Raw genomic sequence first — 26,095 nt, 5'->3', positions numbered from 1 at the left:
TCACTGCACTCAAGTACACTCATAGGTTAAATCATCTCATGCTCACATCAGCCCTGTGAGGTATGTAGTAGTGGTATTCATATTTCAGAGGGGAGGAATCTGAGACACAGAGAGGTAACTTACCGAAGAGTGCACAGCTAGTAAGGCTCGAAACTGGAACCAAATCCAGGACTCTACTCCAAAGTGGGCGCCCAAACTCCTATGCTGCACTCGCAGTAGGAACCAGAAGAAAGGTGATTTTCTTAACTAGAAATCTGTGACTTTTCATTGGAAAGACTGATGCTGAAGCTGAAACTCCAATACTTTGGCCACCTGATGCGAAGAGCCAACTCATTGGAAAAGACCCTGATGCTGGGAAAGATTTAAGGCAGGAGGAGAAGGGGAGGACAGAAAATGGGATGGTTGAATGGCATCACTGACTCAATGGACATGAGTTTGAGCAGACTCTGGGAGATCATGAAGGAAAGGGAAGTCAGGCGTGCTGCAGCCCATGGGGTTGCAGTCCATGACAAAACAACAACAAGAAAGGGCAGGAGGGTTCTTTTCCTCCTTCCTTGAGAAAAGTGCCCAAGGAATCTAATACTGATGATTTCTGGGGTTTCCCCTCAAAGCATTTTCTGGGGTGGGAGCCAGAAATCTGGGCCTGCCAACTGTGTCTTTAGGTAAGTCCTCTGATTTCTGTTTTGTTATTTGCAATATGGCAGTAATTATCTATACTTAAGTTCTTGTAAAAATGCTTTGGAGAAATTGTGTCAACAGTGTAAGCTATATCACATGTCTGTTTTGCAACTACTATGAATCTCAGGTACAACTAAAAATCGAGAAGTAAAAAATATTACCAGAGTGAGTCAGAGTCTTTAAAAAGCCCCAGAACACTCAGCACTGGAACGCTTACCTTACACATGACATTTAGCCACAATCAAAGCCAGGCTCTGCAGCTCTGTATTCACGGAGGGACAGCCACAGACAACCTGGGATTCCAGAGAGTGAGTGGCTGAGTCTGAGCAGGCAGCTCCTTCCCCTTGGGGAGGAACCTGCTGATGCCCTCCATCCTTTGCTCACAGACATGACTTCATGTGTTCCAGCCTTCTGAGGGCCCAGGGAATCTCTCCCCACCCTGTGCCTCTGGAAGGAAGACCCCTGTGTTGTCTGTACCCCTAAGGGGCAGCCCCAGAGAAAAACTGTAACAGGAGAGCAGAGTGGCATGTTAGTGGAACTTGGAAGACATTGGGGGTTTCTCCCAGGAGTGAAGGGAGTGTCTGGGAAACACCCAAAATGAAGAGAGTCTGGGAAACACCAAGTCACCCCAGCCTTTCTTGTTGCCAGTTCCACTCTTGCCAGGCTCTCCCTTCTCCACCCTAGCAACCAGTGGTCGTGATGCCCTGGGTCAGCCCCAGGTCTTGACCTGAACTCAGAAGTCCTTGAGAAGAGGTGGCAGGTGTAGTCAGTCTGACTGCCCTGGCTCCCCGGCCTCATTTCTAACTCCCCTCACAGCTGGATCCTCTCCACACTGGTCCCTCACTATTAAGTCAATCCCAGATCTTTATTATATGAAGGGACATTCTCTCCACCACCAAGAAGGAAGACACAAGGGTCCCAGAAAAGAAAGTATCCCCCTAGAGGAGGAAGTGCACGTGTGCTCTTCTAAGTAGTGTCTGACTCTTTGCGACCCCATGGTCTGTAGCCCACCAGGCTCCTCTGCCCTTGGGGATTCTCCAGCCAAGAATACTGGAGTGGGTTGCCATTCCCTTCTCCAGGGGATCTTCCTGACCCAGGGATGGAACTTGTGTCTCTTGCATTGGCAGTCGGGTTTTTTTTTTACCACTAGCACCTTTTGAACTGTGATGTTCAAGAAGAGTCTTGAGAGTCCCTTGGATTGAAAGGAGATCAAACCAGTCAATCCTAAAGGAAATCAACCCTGAATATTCACTGGAAGGACTGATGCTGAAGCTGAAGCTCCAATACTTTGGCCACCTAATGCGAAGAGCCGACTCATTAGAAAAGACCTTGATGCTGGGAAAGATTGAAGGTGGGAGAAGGGGGTGACAGGACAAGATGATTGGATAGTATCATCGACTCAATGGACATGAGTTTGAGCAAACTCCAGGAGATGGTGAAGGACAGGGGAGCCTGGCATGCTGTAGTCCATGGGGTCTCAAAGAGTCAGACACAACTGAGCGAATGGACAGCAACAGCCACTTGGGAAGCCCCAGAGGAAGAAAGATTTCCTACAAAGGGTGGCAGTCATCTGCCTGGAAGCAGGGAGTTACACCACGTGCCTTCCTGAGGTCCCTCTCAGGGGAAGGTTGTGTTTCTTTAAGAGCACTTTAATGGGCCAAGCTTGTTCTCCGGGGCTCTTTAACAAAGTGGTGATAAGAGTTTAATGTGCTGATTGCTCTGGAACCTATTCTGAAAAGAAAATACACAGTTCAGTGCATAGTACCTAGGGACATGAAGTGAGATTTTCCAAAAACTGGGCCTGCTTCTTCTTTAAAGTCCTATTACCTCATACTGTTTGCTATGCAAGTCCATAAAATGGTATCCTGGTACATTTTTTCTTTTCATTTTATTACTAGAGATCTGGTGTCTTTCCTATTTGGAAAATTATTTATTGAGGAAAGAAATATCAACCTCTGTAAACACACATATTGCTCTTTCTATTTATAAGAAATATTTGAAATGGAGAGAAGGTTCCTGCCTTCACAAGGACTTTTTCTTGTTGGCACTCACCGGAGAGACAACGCAGGGAAACAAACAGAACAGGCACAGGCCTGGGTATTGGCAACCCTGGACCGAGGGCTGAGCCCCACTGTGCAAAGCTGGGCAACCACAGCTGACCGCCAGCCCCCTTCCCTGTCTGTTTCACCCCCTGGTCCTTAGTCTCCTTATTCTGTTCAGCGCTAAGACTCTGTGCTAACTCTCTTCTCTGAACTTTGAGCACTGACCATAAGCATTCTCACCCCCAGCCCTTCATGGGTGACTTAGAGAGGGGAGCTGAGGAAGAAGCAAGGGTGGCAGGCCCATGCCCACATCCCAGGCCACCACGAACAAGCAGGAAGGGTTCAGGCCTTGTCGTGGGGGCTGTTGCTTTTCCCACCTTGAGTTCACCTCCTCTTCTTCTCTATTAGACAAAGAACCTCCTTCACTCTCAGTCCGTGTGGTCTGAGAGGGCTGACTTGCCTCAGCTCCATGGCAGGTGTGAGGCCCAGGCTTCAGCCAACAAGCCCGTCTCAAGCAGCTGGCCACAATGACTGGTGTGGGAAGGGCACTGGACCCAAGACCGCCAACGACAGTGAGACCCAGGACTTTGGTTGAATCAGCTGGAAGAAGAGCACACTGTTGCCAGGGTTACTTGGGAGGTGGGACCTGGAGCTGTGGGTGGCCGATTTATCAGAGCTAGGGGGAATCTGCCCCAGACTGGAGGCACAGGAAAACAGAGCTAAGAGATGGCTACAGACTGGATTCTGATCATATCACTTGTGTCCCTAAGATGAGTATTAATCCTGATGTTTCCGTTATGAGTCAAGAAATTTCCGTTTTGGTCAAAACAGTTTGAGTCAAGTTTCTGTGATTTGCAATTGAAAGAGTCCTGACAAATACGCCTACAAATATGTGACATTTCTTGCATCTTGGGCAGTTCATATGGCTTTAGTTTAGATTTGGAAATAGGATCAGCAATGTTTGTTTGGAGCTAGTTCACCCTCCTACTCAGCGCAGGAATCTCCTGTATGGATAGAAGATCCATTTGGGTTTTTGGTTAAATACCAATGTATCAGAGGGGTCACTTTCTATAGAAGTCTGTTCAGCTTCTTTGATTTATCAAACCATTGAAAAGTTTTTCTTTTGTTGGACCCAAATCTACACCTGTGAAACTGCTATCAGTGCTTCGTTTCTGGAGGAATACAGATAGAGGCTGCTCCCAGACTGGCCTCCATCCTTCTTTCCACACCCCCATCCCTTCTCTAACCCAGCAGGGTCCCTGACTTCCGTAACTCAGGTTTCCATCTGAAAATCATGAGTTGTGACTTCTATGCTTGACTCTATCACTGATACCTTTTTTTGTTTTGATTCCTTCTGTCCCTGAGTTTAACAATGTTTAATAATAACATTTAATCATGCTTAATAAAGTTTCTTGCCTTTCTGATCTTTTCTTCACAATTCCTACTGCTACACCATGGGTTATGCCCTTATTTCTTCAGGTATGACTGTATCAGTAATATAGCATGGTCTTTTTTTCCTCCCCTCTCATTCCAGAATAATCTCTTTAAAATGCAGTGTAGATTGATTGTGAAAGTGAAAGTCACTCAGTCGCGTCCGACTCTTTGTGAGCCAATGGACTATACAGTCCATGGAATTCTCTAGGCCAGAATACTGGAGTGGGTAGCCTATCCATTCTCTGTGGATCTTCCCTACCCAGGAACTGAACCAGAGTCTCCTGCATTGCAGGTGGATCCTTTACCAACTGAGCTATCAGGGAAGCCCTGTAGCTTGATTGCACCCTCCCTCAAAGTCTAAACTATCCTTCTTTTGTTTATTTTGTTTTTAAAAATTGTATTATTTATTTGCTTTTGGCTGTGCAGTGTCTTCGTTGCTGCGTGGGGCTTTTCTCTGGCTGTGGAGAAGGAGGGCTACTCTCTAGCTGCCATGCACAGGCTTCTCTTGTGGCGGACCACAGGCTCCAGGGCACACGGGTTCAGCATTTGCAGCACTCGGGCTCTAGAGCACAGGCTCAGTAGTTGTGGTGCATGGGCTCAGTGGCTCAGAGGCATGTGCTGTCTTCCTGGATCAGGGATGGAACCCATGCTTCTGCATTGGCAGGTAGGTTCTTTACCACTGAGCCACGAGAGAAGCCCCCCTTCTATTGTTTATTAAGTTAACTAGCGCCGACATTCAAGGCCCTCTGTGTCTGTCTTCCCTCCCTCCTCAACTTTTCTAATTGTAATTCCTTCCATGCCCATATGCTTTACATTCTGGTAAGAGTTACCTGCCCAACCTAGGCTTGCTAATCACTGTCCCATAGGCATGCCTTGGTCCCAAACCTCTTCAGTCCCTAGTCGTCCCCTTCTCTATTGATTAAGGTTGGTCTTTCATACCTAACTCAAATCCTTCTTGCCTCACCAGTTTAGAATGACCCCTGATGCACCGACTGCAAACACCACTAAGCTGGCACTTAGTCACACACTACTTTCTCAGCCTCAACTCATCACACGGTCTACATCAGCTTCCCACTCCTCACCCCTTTCCCACTGCTGGAAGAAGGCTCCCCTACCCCTCCCATGCTGTCTCTGCCCAGGGAAGCTCTCCTGCCCCTACTCCCTCCCCTGCCCTCCCCACCCGATTCTGCTCCATTTCCCCTCCCCTCTGCAGTCCCTAGTCATGGAGGGACTCAGATTAGCCCCTCCACAACTTGAGCTGTCTCTCTTTATTTTGAATTAGGTGTCTCTCCCAGACAATTTAAAATATACAAGATCACAAATACACAAAACCAGAGCTTGACTGGGCAGGGCTCCCCTATCACCCCAGGAAGGAGCAAAGGACTGACTTTGCTGTGTACCCACTTCACTCAGGGGGTGCAGGGGTGTTTTCCAATTCTTTGGACATGAATTGTGGTTACGTGCTGGGCTTCTTTCTTGAAGTGGAGGAAAGAAGTGCAACCGTTCAGTCTCACCTGGTCGTCCTTGGTTTTGGAAGCAGAGGGATGAGCCAGGTGTGGGGTAGCAGGGCCCTCTCCCCGCTGCCTGGCTTGGGTGGGCATCTGGGGCTCTGATTTGCCTCCTTTCTCTCCCTCTGTTCCCCTCCCATGGAAGTCTAGCTGCAGGCTTCCCTCTAAGCCCGGGCAACCCCGTCTAAAGAAGGGGAGGCTGTGGTCACTCACCCATGTAGAAGTACTCTGGGGACTTGTCCTCCGAGGAGAAATCCTTCATGGAGCCTCCAAACCGAAACCATAGTCCAAAAGCAATGACAGCAGATCCTGCCAGCTGAAATTACCAACAGACTGTGTTGACAAGGGAGGGGAACATATGTGTGTGAGCTGGCAGAGCAGCCCCTGAAAATCCAGCTGGACCCCTCTTCATGTTTCATACAGTGGGGGTGGAATGATGTGCTCAGAGTCCCCACCCCCACCCCAGGTCCCCGATGGGATGTTAAAGCTGGGCTCTCCTGATTCCAAGCTCAGAGTTTCTCCTGTTCTGTCAGGCTGCCCTGCCATTATGGGGCAGGCACAGCCTAGCTCAGGATGCCTCTCAAAAAGAGTTCCCACAACAGTCCCCCTGGAAGCTATCTGCTCCTTGTCCTATTGTTCCCTGCTGGGTACTCTGGACTTCCTCACCAGCACCACAGAGAGAGGTCACCAAGAGCAAGATGAACTCCCAGACCTGGGGGAAACCCACTTTTCTAAACAGAAGAAAACACACCAACCTCAGAACTCACCCACACCTCCTGAGTGCACAGTGCCCAGTTAGAAAGCTGCTTTAGAAGCGTCTAGAACCTGTCCTGCCCCCAAGGCCACCATGGTCACTGCACTGCCCTGCCTGAGGATGGTTTTGCAGGAGGGGAACTGGCCGGGGTTTTTTTTGTTTCTTTCTTTCTTTTTTTTTTTTTGGTTGCTATTTTGGGTTTCCATGGAAAGCAAGAAAGGAAAAAATAATTTTCTGAAAAAGCCTGGTCTGTGTGTTGTGAGGCTCATGGAGAGGCTGAGTGGCTGGCACAGGCGGTGGCTGGGCAGGCTGGCGGCTTCTGGACTCATTGCCTGCCTCTCTGCTGCTGTGAGGGCTTCTGTGAGGCTCCGCACTGGCTCTGAACGCCTTCCCTACCACTGCAGGTCTGTCCCAGCAGGCTCCCGCCATGGCATCCTCTCTCTCCACAACCATCTCGAATTTGATTATATCAGTTCAACAGTTACTCACTGGCACCTTCTGGACTCAAAGCACCACAGGAAAGTGAGCAGAGATGTAAAAAGAGCCCTCTGGTTCAGCCAATCCATCCGGTTAGAACTGGGCTTGCCTAAGCTATCCCCGAACCACTAGTTCAGAGGCTGCCCTGGCCCCAGTAGGGAAGAGCAGACACGGAGGCTGGCGACAAGGAGACTGAAGCATGAAAGTCAGAGACATAGAGGTTTAATAAGGAAAATGATGTCAAAGTCGGGGTCAGAGCCCTGTGTATACAGGATCCTTCTTTGGGTATCTGTGAAGGGCTGGGGCTCTCCGACTGCATTTATATGAAGACTTTATCTCTTTTCATCCTTTATTCCCCCAAGGCCTATTCCCTTGGTGGCCAGCTTCTTCAGTAGAGGAGCACGATGTCTGCAGGAGGAACTGGAGGCACAGAGTTCTACCAGCGGACTCTCTGAGGTGGAACAACTAAAAGTTTCCAGTACTTAGAGGAAAGCACTAATTGGATAATGTGAGGGACAGCTAAAGGAACTGGGCTGCTCGACCAGCTTTAAAAGATTTTTGCAGTTTAAAAAACATTAGCAAGGCATGGAAAAATATTTAAAGAAGTACTGTTAAAACATTAAGGATATTTTCTTTGAAAGGTAAAATTACAGGTGACTTTTCTCTTTGCACGATCCTCTCAAAGTTTTGTGGGTGAAGCGGGTATATTATAAGCCTAGAGGCCTGATATGGTAGCTTATCTCATCAATCCAAATAAAGTGGGGTGAGTTTTCTTGGGCTGGGCTTTAGTTTGGGAGGAAATTGGCTTTGAAGGTCATTACTGTTTCTCGTACAGGGAAGAGAGTGATGTCCTTTGGGACAGCCCTGTCCTCGGGGTGCCGCCTGGATGGCTGTGTCCAGTAGAACCTCACAGGCAGCCCTGCCCGCCCCGCCTCTGCAGCCACTCGGTGGAAAGAGTTTCCAAACACAAAGCGAAAATCTATTGACAGAGGCATCAGGCCAAGGCTTGCAGCCACCGAGCAGACGGTGGAGGAGGTGACTGGTCCCAGGGACACCGTACCACGAGGCCACATTTTTGGCATCTCTGTACACAGGCTCTAATTTATAGCCGTCTGGGATCATCCTCCCAGACGGAATACATTTGTCCGCTTCTGGCACAGATGTGTCTGATGCATAATGGAAAATTAAAAGAGAGGTTGCAATTTAAAGCCCCAGGGCCAATAAGGAAAAAAATCTGAGCGTGCTCATCCACGGGCCCCCACCCCCAACCCCAAACCTAGGGTTTCCTGCTGGGTCCAGGAAACCGTGGGGGAGCTGGGTGTCGTCACTGTGGAGGGAATCCTCCCAGCATGCCGCCAGGTTGGGAACACTGTGGGTGTGGACCAGGTCAAGTCCGAGGCTGCCGCAGATGACAGCCATGCCTGCTTTGGAAAGTGGTATCAGCTGAGATGACATAGTCCTTTGGTCCTTTATAACTCACCATTCTTGTAAGACTCTTAAAATACTCTATGTTCACGGGGCTTTGGTTGATCTACCACACACCTGAAGTTGCATGAAAATAATTCCCATCAAGTTCAGTGCAGTCAGGGACAAAATGAGCAAGTCTAGGGTCAGTAAGACCCATTGCTCTGTGCCCCCCAAGAGCAAGACGTCTCACTGAGTGAGCTTCTAGGCATATACTTTAACCCTCCTAGACAAACCCGCCACCCTTCGTACAATGCCCCCATCCTCAGTCTGTCCTTTGCATTCAGTCACAACCCTGCACCTCAGCCAACATGGGAACAAAGGCTGCCCGGCCATGCTGCTTTCCTTCTCACGACGCTGCTGCCCTCATCTCCTTTCCTTTCTACATATCTTTCGAAGGTAACTATGGTCCTGACGGATACTAGGCTAAGCATCAAAGAAGCAACAATGAAGAAGACAGTCTGGCTTCCAGGGGGTGCTGGTGGTAAAGAATCCGCTTGCCAGTGCAGGAGACGTGGGTTTGACCCCTGGGTCAGGAAGAAGATCCTTTTGCAGGAGGGCAACCCAATCCAGTATTCCTACCTGAAGAATCCCATGGACAGAGGAGCCTGGCAGGCCATGGTCCATAGGGTCACAAAGAGTCAGACATGACTGAAGTGACTTAACGCACACGCACAGGCTGACATGGAAGATAATCCCATAAGCTAATAAACGTCACAGGACGCAGGAAGTGTGCTCCATGGGACGGCATCACCACCCAGGGATTAGACCAAACTATGACGACCGGCTGTCAGCAGAAGACATTCCATTTTGATTTACATCTTGAAGAATGAGTTAGAGGAGCAGGGAAGGATGGCAGGAAGAGGGAACCGCATGGGTAAGGGCTGTGCTTCCTTATGTGGAACCCTGTGCTGGGGAGAGAGAAGCATCTGGGGGAAGTCAGAGTCTGGAGCTTGAAACTGGATTTGCAGCACGTGGCTCATGGCTTCTGCTAAGCTTGCTACCTTGTGGAAAACCCAGGGCAGGGTCTTGAGGGGAGGAGGAGGTGGAAGCCTTCACTTTGATGGGGACGAGTGCTGTGTGATGTCAGACAGTGAGGAGCCACAGGTAACGACCTGATTGGCTGGAGACCAGATTGGGGTTGCTACAGGATGGATGCGGTGATGGGCAAGGACCATGAAGGATCCTCTCTATCAACCAGAGAACTTTGCTGAGAGCTGCTCTGCATCCAGGACCAGTACTACTCCCCGTGCCTTTGGAACAACTGACATTAGGAATATTGTTTTTCCAGGAATGGACTTTTTCATACAACAGCATGAGTAGGGCTTCGATGCTAATCATTTAATAAGTATTTATTGAACATCTATTGTGAGCCAGGAGGCAAAGATTCACAGATAAGGAAGATCTAGTTCCTTCTCCAGAGGATCTCAGGGGCTTGTGAGAAGCTGATCTCTGTGGCCCAAGACAGACTCTTAACGCTGTGGACAACAATTCCATCAGAGAACCAGCCCCTGAGAAGACACCGGATGTCATCTTTCCTTGTGTCACCATTTCTTTTCTGAGTACCAGTTGCGCATTAAGAACTCAGAATGTTATGCAACAAGATTTTGAGGGCAAAAGTGTGTGCACTACTTAAAGAGAGGACAGAAGTAAAATAGAGACGATAGAAGTGAAAGAGACAGACAATGACATATACATCCTCGCCATTAGATCGGGGATCACCCGGTACAGTTGCATTGTGCATTTTCATGGACAAGTTATTTCAGCAGCTAACTATATTCTGTAGAGTCTGCAGGACAAAGTTGCAAACTGTAAGCATATGTCTGTGGAGAAATTGTGTGTTTTAAAACTAAAGTAGCAGGGGATAGGACTACAGATTTGATTAGAAAATTTTTAATGCAAAGTGGATGGACAAAAAGTTTTCTTTTAAGTAATGCCCATCTGCCAGAAACAAGCCATTTAACATGAAGCAAAGCTTGTTAGTGGATTTCAACTGTATTGTACTGTATTTATTTCCACTTTCCTGTGATTGTTGATGAAAGGTTCTATCTTGAGGATATATATTTTTACTTCAGAAATTATTTTTTCATGAATCAAAAACATGGTTCTTAGGAAGGCACTAATTGAAGGGAAGGGCAGTGCTGAGACAGAAAAATGCAAATATTACTCCCCAGGGCAGTGCTGAGACAGAAAAATGCAAATATTACTCCCCAGGCCTGGGTCCTCCATTTTGCTCAGCTCCCCCCGACCCCCACCCCCACCTCCAGCAGAAGGTAGCCATGCTGACCACAAAGAGCAAATACATGCTACTCTGTTATCTGATGACTAAACTCTCCAGATAAAAAGCATCACTTAGGGGTGTTCTCAGACAGTTGATGTGCTTTTCCCTAGATAGGTGTGTGTGCTTAGTCATTCAGTTGTGTCCAACTCTTTGTGACCCCATGGACTGTAGCCCGCCAGCCTCCTCTGTCCATGGGATTCTCCAGGCAAGAATACTGGAGTGGGTTGCCATGCCCTCCTCCAGGGGATTTTCCCAAACCTGGGATGGAACCCAGGTCTCCTGCATTGCAGGATGATTCTTTACTGTCTGAGCCACCAGGGAAGCCCAAGAACACTGGAGTGGTTATCCTATCCTTCTCCAGGGGATCTTCCCAACCCAGGAATTGAACCAGGGTCTCCTGCATTGCAGGCAGATTCTTTACCAGCTGAGCTACCAGGGAAGCCCCTAGATGGGAGACACAGTAAATTGTCCTCAGATGCTCTCTCTAGTCACACACAATTCCTTCTCTCACCTGGGGACCCTGCTTTTGCTATTTCCTTCACTCCACCTGGCTCACAACTTTCAGCTTTGACCTCACTTCCTCTCGGAAGCTTACCCTGGCCGACGTATGTGCCTTCCTCCATGTCTTATATAACCATTTCTGTTTAAATATTTTTGTAACTTAAAGAAAATTAAGGCCTGAGCTGTGTGAGGGCAAGCACAGGTCTACACTGCTGTGTTCCAAGCTCCTAACCCCTCTCCCTTGAACAACCAGTTCCAAACAGACATCTGTTGAGTGAATGAATGGAGGGCCTTCTTCACAAAGGTGTCATTTAGGCTATGCTGTGGACTGAATTGTGTCTCCCCCTAATTCATACATCACTGAAGTCCTAACTGGCCCTCACTGTGATGGTGTTTGGAGGTGGGGCCTTTGGGAGGTGATACGTTAGATGAGGACATGAGGTGGGGATTCCCTATAAGAGACATCAGAGCCCTCTCCTTGCCATGGAGGACGCAGGGAGAGGCAGCCGTCTGCAAGACAGGAAGAAAGCTTTCATCAGGAACTGAACTGGCAGATACCTTGAACTTGACTTTCCAGCCTCCAGAACTATGAGAAATAAATTCCTGTTGTTTAAGCCACTCAATCTATAGTTTTTTTTTCTTTATGGTGACCTGACCTAAGACAGGTTGATAGGAGCAACTGTGAACAACCTCCTTCACAGCCCTCCAAGGGAATACTTTGAAAGTACTAATTTTAAATTCATCTGCATCTGGGAAACACAGGGCGGACACCTCAGATGGCACTGCGTGTAGACACTGTTGAGTCAACTCAGCATAACACTTGCCCACAGAAAAATAATTAGAGCAGCTAGTATCAGTTCTGTGTCTTTCCAGCCTGTAAGGATGCGTGCCAGGCATCAGGCATGCACACAAAGAATAAATCTATATACACCTTTTACAGGCAGAACATATGAAGACTTAACACAATCATGGCAACACACACACACAATGCCCTTAAGGGAAAGAATAAACAAAATGAATTCTGTATTTCTAGCTCTTCCAGGGTGAATGCCATTGTGTATATACATACCCAACTCACTGGCAATTTTATTTTTCGGGATGACGTCACACAAAGCGGAAAATGACACTTCAACCCTAGAGACTTCATTAAAAGCTTTTAAGCTAATACTTGCTCTTGGAGGCAATTCTCAGCCCAGATGGAATCATGTAATGAACACTCATAATTCTTCATCTGATTGCAAACCACATTAGGAAACCATAAGGGTAATGGAGTTTCATCCTTTTAGCAGGCAAAAGTCAGAAGCACATTTGCTCCAGAGGATGATAGTAGTTTTCTCAAAGAAGAAAGCCAGCTCCCAAGATTTTCATCCTACTATGCAGTGAAAGCAAGGCAAGGATTCAGATGGCACTTTCTCAAAATGAAGGATTTTGTCAGAAGAAATTCAAGAGCCAAATACCATATGACATCCAGGCGAAACCACCTTGGAGGAAGGCTGGTGTCCTTGCTTCCACATCAGGACCAGGTGAGGTGGAACTGGATGCAGGATTGTGGCAGCGGATGAAGACATGGCTGTTAGCTTGGAAATGCATGGCTGTCAGTCTGGAAATACACTGGTTAGATCCCAGTGTTTCTGATTTCCCACATTAGTTTCCTTATAACGATTTCCTGAGAGCAAGTTCATGCTAAGAAATTCCTGAAAGACTTCCTCAGGTAAGGATAGATTTTAAAATCAATGCTCAATTCTCGGTACCATGGAAGGATATCTGTGTGTGCTTAGGCACTCAGTCGTGTCCTACTGTTTGCGACCCCACGGACTGTAGCCTGCCAGGCCCCTCTGTCCATGGAATTCTCCAGGCAAGAATACTGGAGTGGGTTGTCATTCCCTTCTCCAGGGAATCTTTATGACCCAGGGATTGAACCTGGGTCTCCTGTGTAGCAGGCAGATTTTTTACCATCTGGGCCACCAGGAAAGCCCATTAGAAGGATTCTGCCATCCAAACTGCGACAGATTGGGACGTTATCTGTCTATCTAGAATGACAATCAGGCGATATATTTGTGTTAAACACACCTTCTTCTGTTTGTTTAGGTTGTTATAGGGTTAACTGGTATGGATCAACTGACATTGCTGAGGTTGGGGGGATGCTTTGCACAAAAGAACTGGGGAGACACTAAATTCAGGGAAGGAAGTTGAGCCAGGATGAAAAGCTTCCTCTGAATGATAAAGCAGGTAACTTAAATACAGATAGGCAAAGTGTCTGTGTTTATTCAGTGGTTGTATATACTGCATTTTTCTAAAGAAGTACAAGAGAAAGGAGAAGAGAGATCTGTAAGAATTAGGAGACAGATGATGGTTATATGGTTTTCTTCACACATTAAAACAAATGCCACAGACTACTGGCTAATGATTCCAATGAGCAGATGGCTTTATCAAATGAAAATCAAGTACAGCTAAAGTAAAACCCAACCTACCAAGCTAGCAAATTGATTTAAACCCAATGTCCGTCTCACACGACCTGGAGGACCAGCTCCAGGAGGACAAAAGTGGTCTTTTGGATGTTGTCTGAACCTCCTAGCAGCATCTAGCTGGCTTCATCCCAGGCTTGCCTCTGAGTAAACATGTGACATCTCATCTGTATGCAACTTTACACAAGCAAATTGAATATTTGCTTATTGAATATTTCACAACTGGAATATAAAACATTACTTATTTTATGGCCTAATATTTTACAAGGTAGTCTGAGAGAACTACTTTTGAGCGGATAGACAGGTTTCTTGACTATCAACCAATAATACCAATCTTCGCCCAGTTTTAGTTGTTACAGAAAGACAATGGGAGGGGAGAAAAACTGTTTCAGGTAAAACTCACATTAGATTGGAACAAGACAAAACACTTTTTTAGTTACAAAGTTAGCTTGAATGGAACCCAGTAGGAATCATGAGTCTTGTATTCTAGAGAGATTTTTCTTAACAGCTATTTAACCAGAAATTATTTGGGGTCAGGAAGGCAGACAGCACAAGGCCATTACAGGGGGCTAGACAGATACAGCTAGGGCAAGGACAGGCCACATGGGCTTCCTGGAGGAGTGGCAGCAGCTTCCAGGCCCTGTCCCTGCCCCACTGGGGGGCTCTGTTGTCTCCCCCCATTCCCTTGGCCTAGTTTATAAGCTGACGCTTTCCCAATCACAATTACAACAGAGAGGACAGGGCTTGGCACACACTTTGGAACATTCGTCAACTGCTCTTGTAGAGAACTTCACCTCTTCTGAGCTGTCAGACTGAATATTGATGCACTTGGACAGGTTAGTAATAACAACATCCACTTGTATATGCTGGGTTGTCGAGGAGCTGCAGCAGATAAAAATGGGGGTTCTAGGCATCCTGGGTTTGAATCAAGCTCTGTCACTTACTAGTCCTGTGACCTCAGGCAAGTCTCTTAACCTCTCTAATCCTCAGCTTCCTCAGCTGCAAAGTGGAGGTAATAATAGTGCCTCCCTGAGAGAATTAAACGACTTCATCTTACTCACTTAGAACAGTGAGTGCCAGCACTTATGATTATTATGGAGGTAGACTGACTAATGTTACATTCAAACTGAAAACTTAATCCTACTCAAGATAGGAAATACTGTGGCCATGATTCTAATGACTTAGACCTCTGCTGTCTTCTTCTACTAATTTTTACTTTAGCTCTCTCTGTAATAGATGGGAGTTTTCTAAACCTCTACACTAAGTATGTCACGGCCCCTTTCCAGAAGCTATGTTCCCCCTCTCTCTTTAGTTTAGTTAAGATACAATAGAGAAAAGCAGGAGAAGATGACTTATGAGAGAAAGAATAAATTAGGCTCCTGCTGCTGCTGCTGCTAAGTCGCTTCAGTCGTGTCCGACTCTGTGCGACCCCATAGACGGCAGCCCACCAGGCTCCCCTGTCCCTGGGATTCTCCAGGCAAGAACACTGGAGTGGGTTGCCATTTCCTACTCCAATGCAGGAAAGTGAAAGTGAAGTCGCTCAGTCGTGTCCAACTCTTAGCAACCCCATGGACTGCAGCCTACTAGGCTCCTCCATCCATGGGATTCTCCAGGCAAGAACACTGGAGTGGGTTGCCATTGCCTTCTCCGAAATTAGGCTAGAGGAATCCAATAGAACTTTCTCGCATGATGTAAATATAAATGTTCTGCTGTCCAATACTGCAGCCATTGGTGACCCATTGTCATTGAGCACTTGAGATGTGGCTAGTGTGACTGAGAAGCTGAATATTAAATTCCTTTTAATACTGGTTAATTTAAATGTGAAAAGCCACATGTGGTTAGTAGCACAGCCACCATATTGGAGAGTGCAGAATTAACATGCTCTAGAATTAACATGCTCATCCCAGCTTCAAACTTCTCTCCTTGTCAGTCTGTAGACTTGGAGTGGTTAAGAGGGTAGAAACCACACACAGAAAGCCAGCTCTGCCACTGGTCAGCTCTGAGGCCCTGGAAAAGGCTCTGAACTCTGTCCCTGTTCCCTCATATGTAAACTAGGGGTGACAATAGCTGCTATTTTAGAAGGTCATTGTGAGGATTAAAGAAGTTAACATAGAAAAAATGCATGGGAAAGCAGATATCACCTAGTTTCCATTTATATTTTGTTGTTCAGTTGCTCAGTCGTGTCCAGCTCTTTGCAACCCCCTGGACTGCAGCACGCCAGGCTTCCCTGTCATTTATGTAATGTTTCATATTCTTCAAGTTTTTGCTTACTGAAATTAATTTTACACACAGCCTCTTGATATCAATATATACCCTTTATCAATTCCCATCTTGCTTTTCCTCTGCCTTAAGCTGATCAGAGGTATTCTCAACTTCTCCCTCTTTCTCCCATATGCTAGAGTGTTTTATGCATCTTTTTTGTACCTGCATTTCTGGAATGCATCAAGATAATATAATCTCTCTGGTCATAGACTTCACATTTGCCAAGTCTGCAGCATTTATTATACCTTACATTCCATGTGCCTTCATAAGTATGTGTGGTGAAAACAGCATAGTGTTTAAAATCAGAAGACCTGAGTGTGAATCTTGGTTTTGTTCCTCTTTAACTCTTTGATCCTAGACACACCATTTACTGAACCTGCCTTCCAGCTTCCACATCTGTAAAATGGGGGTTACATTATTTCATGGGACTGTTGTGATTCATGATCAAATGGGATCACGTATGTAAGAGCATTTTGTAAGCCAAGGCATCATGTGAACGTTATTCTTGCCCATAAAAAAATTCAAACAGGATTAAAAAAAAAGCAAGCCAAGGTAGCCCCTATTCATATCTGTATGATGCGCTCTCAACCCATCTGGTCATCCCATCTTACCCACTTCTTTCTCAATTCCTTCTCCTTAATTCCCTAGCAAGAATGACATGATGGTTAGTGTCGTGTCACTTGCTCTAGGAGAACAGCCTTGTTGTGATATAAACTGCAGTGGTAAGGTGGGGGTTAGAAGTTATGTTCCTTTTTGTCACGCATGACTGCAGACTCAAAGATACTGCCTTTTCTGAGATAACACAGTGAAATGCCATGGACAATGGACAGACAACCTTCTGGTAATTGTAGAAACCATCAACCCTCAATGTAAAAGAAAAATCTTAAAAGAATAATGGTAGAGAGGTAACTGGAAAAAGAACTGCCACAAGGAAGCCAGATAAGCAGGCCAAAAGGGAGGACACTCCCTGCTCCATTCAAAAATGAGAGCCACAGGGGCACTTTGATCTCTTAGGGCCACATCTAAACCAGTTCTCAAAATGTGTTTCCTGGACCACCAGCAGCAGCAACATCTGGGGGCTTCTTAGCAATGTAGACCTACTGAATCAGAATATTTGTTTGAACAAGATTCCCTAGTGATCTGTATGCACATTAAAGTGTGAGAGGCACTGATCGTGGGGTTTTCCTATTTCCACCCAGTGGGCCCCGCTTGGTTGCATAGAAGCATGACAGGGACCAAACAAACAGCCGCCAAGCTGGTGTGTATTAACCAGAGCCATGTCAGTGACTGCTGAAGCTCCTCTAGGTGCTGCGGGATGGGAGGAGGAGGAGACCGGCACAGCACACTCACGCCCCCGAGCAGCAAAGACAGTAGAGAGATAATAAACTACACTCAAAGGCACACGGGAGTGTGGTTCATTATCCTACTAATAAAATAGGTAACTAATGAGAACCTGCTGTACAGCACAGGGAACTCTACTCAGTGTACTGTGGTGACCTAAATGGGAAGGAAATCCAAAAAAGAGGGGATATGTGTATACGTGTAGCTGATTCACTTTGCTGTACAGAAGAAACTAACACAACATTGTCAAGCAACTATACTCCAAGAAAAAGTTAATTTAAAAAAAGGGCTCAATGAAGCACCAAATAAAGGCCTCTTGAGTGTCTCAAGATCAAGGACTGTATCTTAATCATTTCTGAATGCTCAGGACTTGGCAGGGTGCTGGGCACGTGCTAGGTGGTCAGCACATATTTGCTGAGTGACTAATTGCAGGGGAAAGAATCTGTCCTTTTGACTCCAGGCCTTCAATAAGCTACAAGACTCTTGCCACTTTGCTTGATGGGTTGGACTTAGGACACCTGTTTCCCACTTTTCCTTACTTTCACGGATCTCTTAGATTCTGGATTCCACTTTCCTACTTGTCTTCTAGTGTTTAAATCGGATTACCACTAATATCTTGTGTTAGTGCTTACTATGCACATGTACCATACTTAATATTTTACATTTATTTACTCTTTCATCTGCACCAAAATCATAGATTGATGTTGGTACTTGATTAAGTCCATTATATAGATAAGAAAAGCCTCAAGGAGGTTAAACAGCTTACTCATCAAGCTTCCCTAGTTAGTAAATACTATGGCCAGGAATAAACTGAATGAGATGCAAGTATCCACTTTCCAGGCTTCGAATCTGTGGATGTGAACGGCCATGCTGCCTAGATCTGGCTGAGGTCTGTAAGACTACTGGGATGATAGCTCTTGCTTCTGCAGGCTGGCCCCTATTATAGGGTCCTTGCCTCTCCCAGCAACACTGGGCGCCCCCGGCATCCACAACAGGGGAGGCTGGCAGCTGGCACTCTCTTCTCATCTTGACAGAAATCAAAAGTGGAGAGCAGGACTTCCCTAGTGGCACAGTGGATAAGAATCTGCCTGCCAATGCGGGGGACACAGGTTTGACCCCTGGTTTGGGAAGATTCCACATGCAGTGCAACTAACCCTGTGTGCTGCAACTACCGAAGCCCAAGCGCCTAGAGCCTGTGCTCTACAGCAAGAGAAGCCGCCACATAAGAAGCCTGTGCACTGCAACTGAAGAGTAGCCTCTGCTCACCACAACTAGAGAAAAGTCCGCACAAAGCAATGAAGACCCAACACAGTCAAAAAAAAAAATTATAAAAACATTAAAGATTAAAAAAAGCAGAGACCATCCAACAACAGGGCTGAGGAAATTCCTAATCACCTTCTGGGGTGGTCTAACTTAGGGGTGGACCCCAGAGAATACTTTCTTCAGGCTTGTTTTTATTAAACAGTTTTTCTGATAGGTGGTACCTCTGAAGTTACTATTTGAAATAAGTTTGGGAAAGAGGAGGAGGCAACCTCTGTGAGCTTTGGTGGAGTCAAACATCTTTGACTCTCAAGCCCACAAGACACAGCCCTTCTTAAAAGGACCCGTTAGACATCACCAAGTGAAACCCCAAAGCTGCATTAACAACAGTGAGAAGGAAAGGAGAGCAACTTCAAACAAGCCATATATGGCATCGGACTTTCGACAATGAGCGGTCTTGCTTCCTGTTGGTCGGCAGCCCTGAGCAGCTCACACAGCACAATGATAGGAAAATGCTGAACACACAACAAACCAAGGAATAAACAGCGCCCAGGTTTTTTTTTTTTTCGTTAAACCAACACAAGTGGCTTGTTAGATGGTGGTGTTTTATTTATATTGCTATGCAACAGAGGGAAAAAAATAAAGGTGATTTCAGTGAAATGCATGGAACTATGCCATGCTATCTGATTGTAGTGGCCGAATTTAGACACGACAGATGTTGGGAGGGGTTACGTGTTAGACATCAACCGTGATAACAAATTAAATTAGTGGGGTTTGGGGCTAGGCTTTACTTTTGTTTTGTTAAAATTCAAGGGTGAACAGAGTCAGCAGCCCTTGGCCAGGCTCTGGTGGGATCTAGTTGAATGTTTATAAAATCAGGAGCATGACCTAGGGAAACTTTAGCCAAGCAGCCAGAAGGAGGTTGCAAATCCATTTGTCAAATTGCAGATCACAGAATATACCCCACCCCCGCTTGCCTCTGAGCCTGCCTTCTGGTGAGTTCCTGACAGGAAAGGAAGTGCTGTCACCCAGGGGGGACCTCAGACCGGCAGACACATGAGCATCTAAGAGTGTGTGTAAATATTACGCTTCAAGTCCCGGCAAAAGCCAGTCCTTCCAGGAAAATTCTCCCCTGCTCTCTCCCCCTTCCCCAAACTTCCCACAAGTTCTCCAGCCAGGAAAAAACAACATAAGAAGCTAGGGTGGGGCTTTTCTGCAGTCAGGTTCCCTTGGTTACAGTGAAGGTAGGTACTTAGACTATGTATCCCAAACAATCGCTTTCCTCTAAATCATTAGGCACTTGTTTCAAGCCCCCCCCCATTCCCTTCAGTTGTACAGGTATAGACATGGGAGAGCCGCCCGTCCCTGGTCCCCATTCCTCGTGGAACTGAGAGTGAGCAAGGCCCCGCTTCCCCTCCTGGGCCCAATCTGTGCAAAGAATCCATCGACAGGTAATAAGTAGAAAGAGTCCTCCAGATAAAGTTGACAATTGATTATCTGTGCAAATAAGCGAAGGCCATGTATATCAAGTTCTCTAGATTCATTAATTCTTTCTATGGGTGCATTCTGTGTGCTGAGTACTATTAGGCACTAAAGATATATTTGTGATCAAGGCAGAAAAAAATTTTATGCTCTCAGAATATTCTAAGTTCTAGTGGGGGAAATCCACAAGTACAAACTGAGAAGCTAATGTGTAAATGAAGACAAGCCGCAAGCTCCTTGGCAGCAAACATACACACTCTTCCCAGATATTAAGGGACTCTGGGGAAAGAGGGCTAACTTTCATTAATGCTTTCTGTGTGCCAGGCACTTAATAATAATTTTAAAAAATTGAGCACTTACTGTATACTGGGCTCGTGGGAAGGCGAAATCAAATACTTTATGCCTTTCCTTTTAATCCTCTCAGCAACTCTTGCCCCAATTGTTCAGCTGAGAAAACAAGGCTAGAAATAAGAATAACTTGCTCGAGCACACTCTGCTTGGGTCTCTGCGCTTGAACCTGATCCCTTTGTCAGACGGCACTCTCACTCTTGCTGTCCTTCTGCTGGGGATGGTGGTGGTGTATCAGCCCCTCACCCTCATCCACCTCCAGTCTGCCAGTCCTTCTAAATTCAGTTTAAACATCACCTTCTTCAGGAGAACTGTTTCACCTCATCACTAATGCTATGGATGTTTAAAAAAATTGCTTACTTATTTATTTATTGTGTGTGTGTTTCTATTTATTTATTTGACTGTGTGGAATGTGGGATCTTAGTTCCCTGACCAGGGATCAAATTCGTGTCCTGCAAGACCCTGCATTGGAAGCATGGAGTCTTAACCACTGGACCACCAGGGAAGTCCCTCCTGTGAACTCCTTAATTAGATAAGATATATAAAAGGCCATGCCTAACCCTAGTGGCTAACACATGGTAGGCATTCAAGCATTGCTTGTTCCTACCTCCCTTCCTTCCTGTGTCAGAGGTGTGAAATTAGTCACTTGATTATACGCTGTTGTGTTTGTTGTTGCTCTATATGCCTTGGTCATTTCCTCAACTAGATTAGCAGCTTAGGGCACAGTATTTTTATTTACAAATATATATGTGTGGTTGTGTGTGCATATAGATATTTATATTTATATATATGCTGTTTTTACAAGTCTCATGTAATGATGGTTTAACAGAATGGTTCTCAAACTTGAACATGCATCAGCATTTCCTGGACTTGTTTAAAAAGATTGCTGGGTCTCTCCTCCAGAATTTCTGATTCAGCAGGACTGTGATGGAACTTAGAATGTGCCTCTCTGACAACTTTCCCGGAGGTGCTCTGGCTCAGGACTCCCTTTGAGAACAGCTGGTTAACTACATGTACCACAGTGCTCAGAAGCATGAAGGCTGAGTTGGAGGCCCACCTCTGCCTCTCATTAGCTGTGTGACCTTGGGAAAGTGGACCTATTTGTGCCTCTGTTTTTCCTTATTTGTATAAATGGGGATAATAATAGTATGCATATCCAGAGTGTTGTGAGGATTAAGTTAATAATGAATGCAATGTGCTTAGCACGGTCCCTGACACAATGAAAATGCTCAATAAATGTTGCCTATTATCCCTGGAAAGGCTGGCATGACATCAAGCACTAAATAAGCTGAACCCAGTCTAAGAATTCCTTCTCAGACTTAGATAAGACCTCTTTTAAGCAGTGAGAGTGTCACTGAAGCATAACACTTATAATTAACAGCTTTGAAATTAAGCCAGACTATTACAAAGCACAACATAAAAGGCCTTTAGGAATGCCCCTCCCCCCACTATGCTGGATGCAAATGACCAAGTGTACAGTAGCCATGTGTATCTTTAAAACTCAGGACTGTCTACGCGGTACCTGCTTCACACCTTACCCTGCTAAAGGATGCTGAGGATGGCCACTTGGCCTCTGAGAGCTTGGAACTGCTGGAGTCACCCAGGCCTCTGGGCTTATGGGTTGGCAGACACCAGTGGAGACCATCCTTCAGTAATTAGTTGGTGTCGCAGATCAAAAGCTCCCCAGAGTAGTCAGGACAGCCACCAACCTCCTCTATCCTAGTTGTTTGAAAGCCCTTGGCCCCCTGCTGCTCCCTCCCAGCTCTAAGAACTTCTTCACCCAAAGCAGGATCTGTATTTTCCTTCAGGGTCTATCTGAGCAGTTAGTGGCTGGCAGTCCCTGGAGGAAGCCCAAGAAGGAATGTGCACAAGAGACAATTCTCAGACCTTGTTTCCCAGTCCTTCAGGGCCTCAGACAGAATAACTAGGAATTCAGGGATGGTCTAGCCTTAATTTTGTTCCAGTAATACGGGAGACAAGGGTCCTGGCCCTATCAGTCAGCGAACCACTAATCCCTGGAATGTTGTTCATTCAATGCAAAGTTGAATGAGATCATCTCTGGGAGCAGTAGTATTTTGCTGAGCCTGCTGGCAGGGTGTTGTGGGGTGGTGCTGCCGCCCCTTGGAAGCCCCTCCCTTCCTCCCATTCCCTTACAGAAGAACACAACCCCTTCCTTCCATCCCAGCGGTACCCTCCCCTAATATTCAGAAAAAGGATGACCCCGCCAATATCACTTCCACTGCTACCCCCGATTTCCCACATAAGCCCACCACAGCCAGGTGCTGTCTTCACACACTCTGGATGGGGCACCACCTCTGGCAGTCCCGGCTCCCTGGCCAGGCCCAGGCTCCAACGGAAAGGCAGAGCGAGAAGGGGGTGTGTGCACTGGAGCGGGTGGGGGTGGGGGTGATGGTGCGGGGTGCGGGAGAGAATCTGGAGGTAAGGAGAGGCTGGTGTCCCCGCATCTGGTGTCATCAGGCTCCAGATGAAAAGCAAGGCAGAGAGGTTCTTCAACGGGAAGAGCCACACGCACGGGGTCTCCCCTCTTCTCACCATTTTTCGTTGCTCGATCTCTCTCTTGGTTCTCTCCCCCTCCATCCCTCTCTCCCACCCCCACCCCCTTTTGTCTGCCTTTTTCTCACCTCCGCATTTTTGAACACCCAGCCTTCAGGAGCCGGGATCGGACGCCGCAGCGGTCAGCTCCCTGGGGACCCCAGCCCTGCGCCCCCGCCCGGCCCCCTCCCCTGCCCGGCCCTCTCCGCTCCGGGTCTCACCCAGAAGAGCAGGTTGAAGCCGAGCAGCAGGTACTTGATGCACCGCAGGCCCCCACGAAAGCGCCCCATGCTGCGGCCCCGGCGGCGGGATCCGGAGTCCCCAGGCCCGGGCTCGGAGCGCCGGGAGCCGGCGGGGAGGGGGCGGAGCGCGATGGACCGTGGGCGGGGCCTGCGGCGGGCGGGGCCGGTGGTGGGCGGGGCGGCGGGCGGGGTGGGAGCCCGCACCGGGTGAGAGAGGATCAGGGATGACCCGAAGTCCCTAGGCGGGCGATGGGTGGGGGCGCCGCGGGCCGGCGGTCGAAAGGCCAGAAAGCGGATACCCGGCTCTCCCCTGGAACGAGGAAAGGCTGCCTCCTTCCCTTCCCAGGCCGGGGGACGCGCCCCGCAGGTGCCCGGCTCGCGGTGATTATCGGAGCATCTGCGAGAAAGGAGCGTCCACTGGGAACCCGAGACCCATTTAATCAGCGCTCTGTGCAGACTCATTTGAGGCCTGCGGTGATGGTTGAGAATAAGGACATGGCCCTGGTGGCTATGGAAACCTGGGAAGGTGGCCTCGGGTAGAAGAGATAAGTAGGACCCAAGGCTGCCCAGAAACTATCAGTACCCATCGCGGGACACCCGGCCCGGGGCACCCGGGTCCCCAGTTGTGGTTTCCCAGCGCCTTGCCAGCGCACGCACAGGCCGCGCGGAAGCAGATTCTAGGGGACCCTCCCTCGGCTCCTCCCGCGCTTCTCCAGAACTCTTACCTTAATAGGCAAGAACTGGGAGAAGGCGCGGGATGCGGCTTTGCTGTGTCCAGAAGGCTGTTCCCCGCGCTGCACGGCCTGGCCTGCGGAGGGGAGTCAGACAACCCGGGTCCTGATGGATTCGACAATGGAAACCCTTGGAAAGGAATGCAAAACCTCAGGGATTATTGTGATGTGGTGATGGTAGAAAAGCGGGAGCAGGTTTTGTTTTGCTTTGTTTTATTAATATAAAACCGCTGGTGGGGAAACCAGGCTCCCACTTCCATTGACTAAGTGTCTGCAATATGTGGTGCCAGACAGTACGGCGGGGGCGACAAGAAAGTGTGAAATCCAGGGAGCCTATGCATTAATTCAGTAAAACTCCAAGTGCCTCTTATAGACCAAGGATAGTAGCAAAGCCTCAGGGACTCGACAATGAGAAGACAGCCAGGCCTGGCGCGATGACGCTGGTGGTAGAGACAGATCTGTGAACAAATAGTTATAGCAAGACGAGGGCAAGGCTTTGGTAGGCACCTCCTGGCCTCCTGGCATCGGGCAGGGAAGGCATTGCTGGGGAGAGTGGGCCTGAGCAGGTCCTGAATGAGTCTGAATAGAGAGGAAGAGCAGATGGGGCAGCTTGGGCAAAAGTACAGGCTGGACAGGCAAGGGCCTTCTGTGGGGACTGTGAGAAGTGAGGGAGCCCAAATGGAGCAGGGGGAGGTGAGAGGGGATGGTGCTAGGGCGCAGCTTTCAGTCAGTTCCCCAAAGTGCAAAACTACGCTGGAGTCTCCGTTTCCTCATCTGCAATATGGAGATAATAGTACACACCTCATAGAGTTATGAAGATTAATAAGTTAATATTTGTAAAGTGCCTAGAACAATGCATGGCACAGAGTAAGAACTGTAAGGGTTAGCTTTTGCTGTGTTTTAGTCTTCCAGTCAGTTTCTACCATTTTTGGTACCAGTCAGTTGCCATCTTTGCCTACCTCTGTGTCTTTGGACATTTGTTTGACTATTTCATGCACTTTACTTATGAAAATGAATAAAAGGCAGAAAAATGAGTGTGCAGATTCGACTAATAAGTGTAAGCCCAAAATAGTAAAATAGTTAATTAGGTATGCAGAAAGAGGCACATCTCTAGCTTCAGTCAGACAACTTGACATCTCTAATCTATTAAAACAGAAAAATACTAAATTAAAAAATAATGTCTAGTACATAGTAGATATTCAATAAGTCTCTGAAGTAAATGAAAAACAATGATATCATTCTTTATATTGTTGAATATTATGTCTCTAAGTAAGACAAACTACATTTAGAGACTATTCTAGGCTCTTTAGGAAAGAATCTCTATTATAAATCTATTGTTCTTTCATATTACAATTTTAGTACACATGTATTAGAGACAGATCATTGCCTACTAACATAACAGATACAGATTTTTTTTTTACAGATACAGATTTTGAGTGTAGACTTCCCCAGTCACTCCCTCCAACAAAGCTGCGTCTTAGGGGAGCTGACTCTTTACAGGACTAGAGCATTCTAACTGGTAACACATGTTCAAGAGTAGATTATTATATGAAAGCAGGGAAACTCCATTAAATAAGGAAGTTAGCCTTTAAACTAGACGTTATGCAAAGCTGGAGACAGAAACTAAGCAAGGGTAAGATGGTTAGATTTCTGTTTTTAGTCAAGTCGGGACTATGTGGAGGATGCTTTGAAGTGAAGACTTGAAGCTAATTAAAAGACTATTACAGCAATGCAGGGATTCCCTGGTGGCTCAGTAGTAAAGAATCTGCCTGCAATACAGGAGACAGGGTTCGATCCCTGGATCAGGAAGATCCCCTAGAGAAGGAAATGGCAACTTGCTCCAGTATTCTTCCCTGGGAAATCCCATGGACAGAGGAGCCTAGAGGGCTACAGTCCATGGGGTCGCTAGAGTCAGACATGACTTAGCAACTAAACCACCACCCATAGCAATTCAGATAAGAAATGAGAACCTGAACCAAGACAGGGGTAGTGGGTCTAGGAAACAGGCTGATTTGAGAGATATTTAGACTTGATGAAAGATTAAGACAGATTGGATATGAGGGGTAGAGGGGAAAGAGAAGGAAGGATGACTGCTGGATTTCTTACTTGGGTAAGTCACCAGACAGATCATGGAATCATTAAGAGATAGCACTTTTAGAAGGTGGAGCAGGTTTGGGGAGAACGTTACAGACACTGTAGGTGGACTCACCTGTCACCCAATCCTACATCCAGTTTAGAGGATAGGAATGCTAAGAACTTGCTTCCTGGTATC

General features: G+C 47.0%; 1 protein-coding gene across 2 annotated transcripts in view; it reads right to left on the bottom strand.

Annotated features, from left to right (window-relative positions):
* TSPAN2 (tetraspanin 2) overlaps window positions 1-23,190 on the bottom strand; it is an 86,198-nt gene extending 63,008 nt beyond the window's left edge. For both annotated transcript variants that reach the window (XM_010830748.1, XM_010830749.1), the window contains exons 1-2: window positions 23,072-23,190; window positions 5,876-5,978 (exon numbers count right to left, since the gene is read on the bottom strand). In XM_010830748.1, the coding sequence (XP_010829050.1) occupies window positions 5,876-5,978; window positions 23,072-23,140 (172 nt within the window). In that variant the 5' untranslated portion in view covers window positions 23,141-23,190. The remainder of the gene's footprint in view (window positions 1-5,875; window positions 5,979-23,071) is intronic.
* Window positions 23,191-26,095: the final 2,905 nt, after the last annotated feature.

The sequence above is a fragment of the Bison bison genome, unplaced genomic scaffold, assembly GCF_000754665.1.
Source record: "Bison bison bison isolate TAMUID 2011002044 unplaced genomic scaffold, Bison_UMD1.0 scf7180017864519, whole genome shotgun sequence".
Taxonomy (NCBI): domain Eukaryota; kingdom Metazoa; phylum Chordata; class Mammalia; order Artiodactyla; family Bovidae; genus Bison; species Bison bison.
This window is presented reverse-complemented; position numbering and strand designations above follow the sequence as displayed.